This window comes from Salvelinus sp. IW2-2015, linkage group LG17 (genome assembly GCF_002910315.2).
Source record: "Salvelinus sp. IW2-2015 linkage group LG17, ASM291031v2, whole genome shotgun sequence".
Taxonomy (NCBI): Eukaryota; Metazoa; Chordata; class Actinopteri; order Salmoniformes; family Salmonidae; genus Salvelinus; species Salvelinus sp. IW2-2015.
In genome coordinates, this window is record NC_036857.1 from 8,681,263 (window position 1) to 8,685,722 (window position 4,460).

Consider the following 4,460-nt stretch of genomic DNA (forward strand, 5'->3'; position numbering starts at 1 on the left):
AGAGAGAGAGAGAGAGAGAGAGAGAGAGAGAGAGAGAGAGAGAGAGAGAGAGAGAGAGAGAACACAGACAAAGGCCAGGGGTACTGCAGCCACAGCAAACCAGCCTAAAGAGACAGAGTGCTTATAACCAGGCATAGCTTGTTTAGAACCAAGCACTGGCGAGGGGGGGGGGGCTGCTGGTGAGAGGGGTTATCCTGATTAATGATCAACCAATTAACTGGTTACTATAGAAACAGAGGTCATAGTGGGTTCAGAGAGTTGACCGTGGTGGGTAACATGAGTAGGATTGTAGCTATAGGGATGTTGTTGACAGAATCTTCAGGAATGTTCTCTGTATATATAACGTAGTTATGCTTTGTAGCTGTGTCTGGCTAAATTGGAACGGATTCCAGAAGCATTTCCTATTTCAACTAAGGGACTGAAGGGATCTTTTGCAGTCTACCTTTCTCAACTCTCTCAACCCCGCCTATTCTTAACTTCTTTACTTTTCTGAACTCAACCTTAACTTAGTCTTAACTACACTTACTTGGCTCTACTCTTACTTGTCCCTACCTTCAGCTGTGGTGAGCATCTTACTGTGTAACGCTGTATTGAGTGGTAAACATGGTAGAGCTCAGCCAGGTGCTGGAAACGCTTGAACTTCTGCAGCATCTCCTCCTTCCTCTCTTCGTTTTCTGTGACACACACACGCACCCCCCCCACACACACACACACGCACCAAAATAAAAATGAACCAGTTACGGTAGGAATTCAGTGGTGATAGTAGTAAGAGGTATATTGGTGTCGGTAGACCTACTTACCCCTAGCGATGTCCAGACACTGCATAGAGAGCATCCAGTAATAATATGCTGCGTCATTGAACCTGCTCTCCACCACGGCATTGTGGGTAAGCTGTTCCAACACCTTCACAGCCTCACTCTGTCGGCCCGCCTTGTGGAACGCTGCGGGAGGAGGAGAGAAGGGAGGGAAGAGACTTAATTGCGGCGATGAAGGGGGAACATTGCGAGCTAGAGCGGCGCTTAACACTGCTTCTATTGCATCGACAATAGAGTTTCAGCCTTATAGGAGCTGACCCCTTTCCCATTACACCCCTTTCATTCTCAGGCTCCCAGATTTTAACAATATCACACAGACACACACTTACACACCAGGGACAATTTGTACTTAACGTATACGAGACAATGTTTTCCTCATTTTTCACTAGTAACCACAAACAGACATCTTCTAAAACAAATCCACTCCCAAATTTTAACCAGCATGCCAGTTAGAAAGCACAACTCCAATAAACACGTGGTAATTTCCATGCAAAAGGTCACATGAGCACCAACATGTGACGTTCATAGGAGCATGCCAAAAAGGATGTCAAATGAAAGTTACGAATCTATATTTTTGAAAAATGAAGGCATATATAAATGTTTGAACCATTTTCCAACCTAAAAATGTGTTAACCTCTAACGAGTCACAACCCCGGATCCGGGATCCCCCCCATCAAAAAAGCTGACTAGCATAGCCTAGCCTAAAGCCACAGGGATATCATATAATCAAATGTTCATGAAATCACAAGTCCAAGACACCAAATGAAAGATACAGATCTTGTGAATCCAGCCATCATTTCCGATTTTTTTAATGTTTTACAGGGAAGACACAATATGTAAATCTATTAGCTAACCACGATAGCAAAAGACACCACTTTTTTTTCTCCACCATTTTTTTCCTGCATGGGCAGCTATCACAATTTCGCCAGAGAGAGATGAGGTAGGTAAATTGGGGGTAGTTTACAGATGGATATGTACAGCTGCAGCGATCGGTTAGCTGCTCGATAGCAGATTTTTAAAGTTGTTGAGAGAGATAAAAGTCTCCAACTTCAGAGATTTTTGGCAATTCGTTCCAGTCGCAGGCAGCAGAAGAACTGGAAGGAAAGGCGTTCCAATGAGTTTTGGCTTTAGGGATGATCAGTGAGATACACCTGCTGGAGCGCGTGCTGCGGGTGGGTGTAGCCATCGTGACCAGTGAACTGGGAGATAAGGCGGCACTTACCTAGCATAGCCTTGTAGATGACCTGGAGCCAGTGGGTTGACGACGAACTGTAGCGAGGGCCAGCCGACTAGGGCATACAGGTCGCAGTGGTGGGTCGTATAAGGTGCTTTAGTAACAAAACGAATGGCACTGTGATAAACTGCATCCATTTGCTGAGTGAGGTATTGAAGCTATTTTGTAGATGAATCGCCGAAGTCGAGGATCGGTAGGATAGTCAGTTTTACTAGGGTAAGTTTGGCGGCGTGAGTGAAAGGAGGCTTTGTTGTGGAATAGAAAGCCGATTCTTGATTTGATTTTGGATTGGAGATGTTTGAATATGAGTCTGGAAGGAGAGTTTTGCAGTCTAGCCAGACACCTAGGTACTTATAGATGTCCACATATTCTAGGTCGGAACCGTCCAGGGTGGTGATGCTAGTCGGGCGTGCGGGTGCAGGCAGCGAACGGTTGAAAAGCACGCATTTGGTTTTAACTAGCGTTTAAGAGCAGTTGGAGGCCACGGAAAGGAGTGTTGTATGGCATTGAAGCTCGTTTGGAGGTTAGATAGCACAGTGTCCAAGGAAGGGCCGGAAGTATATAGAATGGTGTCGTCTGCGTAGAGGTGGATCAGGGAATCGCCCGCAGCAAGGCACATCATTGATGTATACAGAGAAGAAGAAGGTCGGCCCGAGAATTGAACCCTGTGGTACCCCCCATAGAGACTGCCAGAGGACCGGACAACATGCCTCCGATTTGACACACTGAACTCTGTCTGCAAAGTAGTTGGTGAACCAGGCAAGGCAGTCATTAGAAAACCGAGGCTACTGAGTCTGCCGATAAGAATATGGTGATTGACAGAGTCGAAAGCCTTGGCCAGGTCGATGAAGACGGCTGCACAGTATGTCTTTTATCGATGGCGGTTATGATATCGTTTAGTACCTTGAGCGTGGCTGAGGTGCACCCGTGACCGGCTCGGAAACCGGATTGCACAGCGGAGAAGGTACGGTGGGATTCGAGATGGTCAGTGATCTGTTTGTTGACTTGGCTTTCGAAGACCTTAGATAGGCAGGGCAGGATGGATATAGGTCCTGTAACAGTTTGGGTCCAGGGTGTCTCCCTTTGAAGAGGGGGATGACCGCGGCAGCTTTCCAATCCTTGGGGATCTCAGATGATACGAAGGAGAGGTTGAACAGGCTGGTAATAGGGGGTGCGACAATGGCGGCGGACAGTTTCAGAAATAGGGGGTCCAGATTGTCAAGCCCAGCTGATTTGTATGGGTCCAGGTTTTCCAGCTCTTTCAGAACATCTGCTATCTGGATTTGGGTAAAGGAAGAAGCTGGGGAGGCTTGGGCGAGTAGCAGCGGGGGGGCGGGGCTGTTGGCCAAGGTTGGAGTCGCCAGGAGGAAGGCATGGCCAGCCATTGAGAATGCTTGTTGAAGTCTTCGATTATCCGGATTTATCGGTGGTGACCGTGTTACCTAGCCTCAGTGCAGTGGGCAGCTGGGAGGAGGTGCTCTTGTTCTCAATGGACTTTACAGTATCCCAGAAACTTTTTGGAGTAGAGCTACAGGATGCAAATTTCTGCTTGAAAAAGCTGGCCTTTGCTTTCCTGACTGACTGCGTGTATTGGTTCCTGACTTCCCTGAACAGTTCATATCGCGGGGGCTCTTCGATGCTATTGCAGTTCGCCACAGGATGTTTTTGTGCTGGTCGAGGCAGTCAGGTCTGGAGTGAACCAAGGGCTATATCTGTTCTTGGTTCTGCATTTTTGAACGGAGCATGCTTGTCTAATATGGTGAGGAAGTAACTTTTAAAGAATGACCAGGCATCCTCAACTGACGGGATGAGGTCAATATCCTTCCAGGGTACCCCGGGCCAGGTCGATTAGAAAGGCCTGCTCGCAGAAGTGTTTTAGGGAGCGTTTGAAAGTGATGAGGGGTGGTCGTTTGACCGCGCCCCGTGGCGGATACAGGCAATGAGGCAGTGATCGCTGAGATCTTGATTGAAGACAGCAGAGGTGTATTTGGAGGGCAGGTTGGTCAGCCAATATTTCAGATTTTCTAAGTGTTTTACAGCGAAACACAATATATCGTTATATTAGCATACACAATGAGCTAAATCACCCCAGCATGGATTCAAGGCAAAAAGCGTGATAACGTTATCACCACCAAAATATATTAATTTTTTCACTAACCTTCTCAGAATTCTTCAGATGACAGTCCTGTACATCATATTACACAATGCATATAGAGTTTGTTCGAAAATGTGCATATTTAGCATCACAAATCGTGGTTATGCTATGTAATCAGTCAAAACATGGCATGCATTCTGGCCGGCGCCATCTTGGAAGGGCACCTAAGTTTACGATTATTTATCGATTAGATTGACTAAAAAATACAGGTTGGACAGCTAATGAAGATGCATTGGTTATTAATGCAACCGCTGAT

The 4,460-nt window shown here is 46.6% G+C and overlaps 1 protein-coding gene across 1 annotated transcript in view; it reads right to left on the reverse strand.

Moving 5' to 3' along the window:
* The window catches only part of ift122 (intraflagellar transport 122 homolog (Chlamydomonas)), a 39,120-nt gene that overhangs the window by 11,986 nt on the left and 22,674 nt on the right, over window positions 1-4,460 (reverse strand). The window contains 2 exon segments of the mRNA XM_070448165.1: window positions 577-674; window positions 801-941. Of these exon segments, the coding sequence (XP_070304266.1) occupies window positions 577-674; window positions 801-941 (239 nt within the window).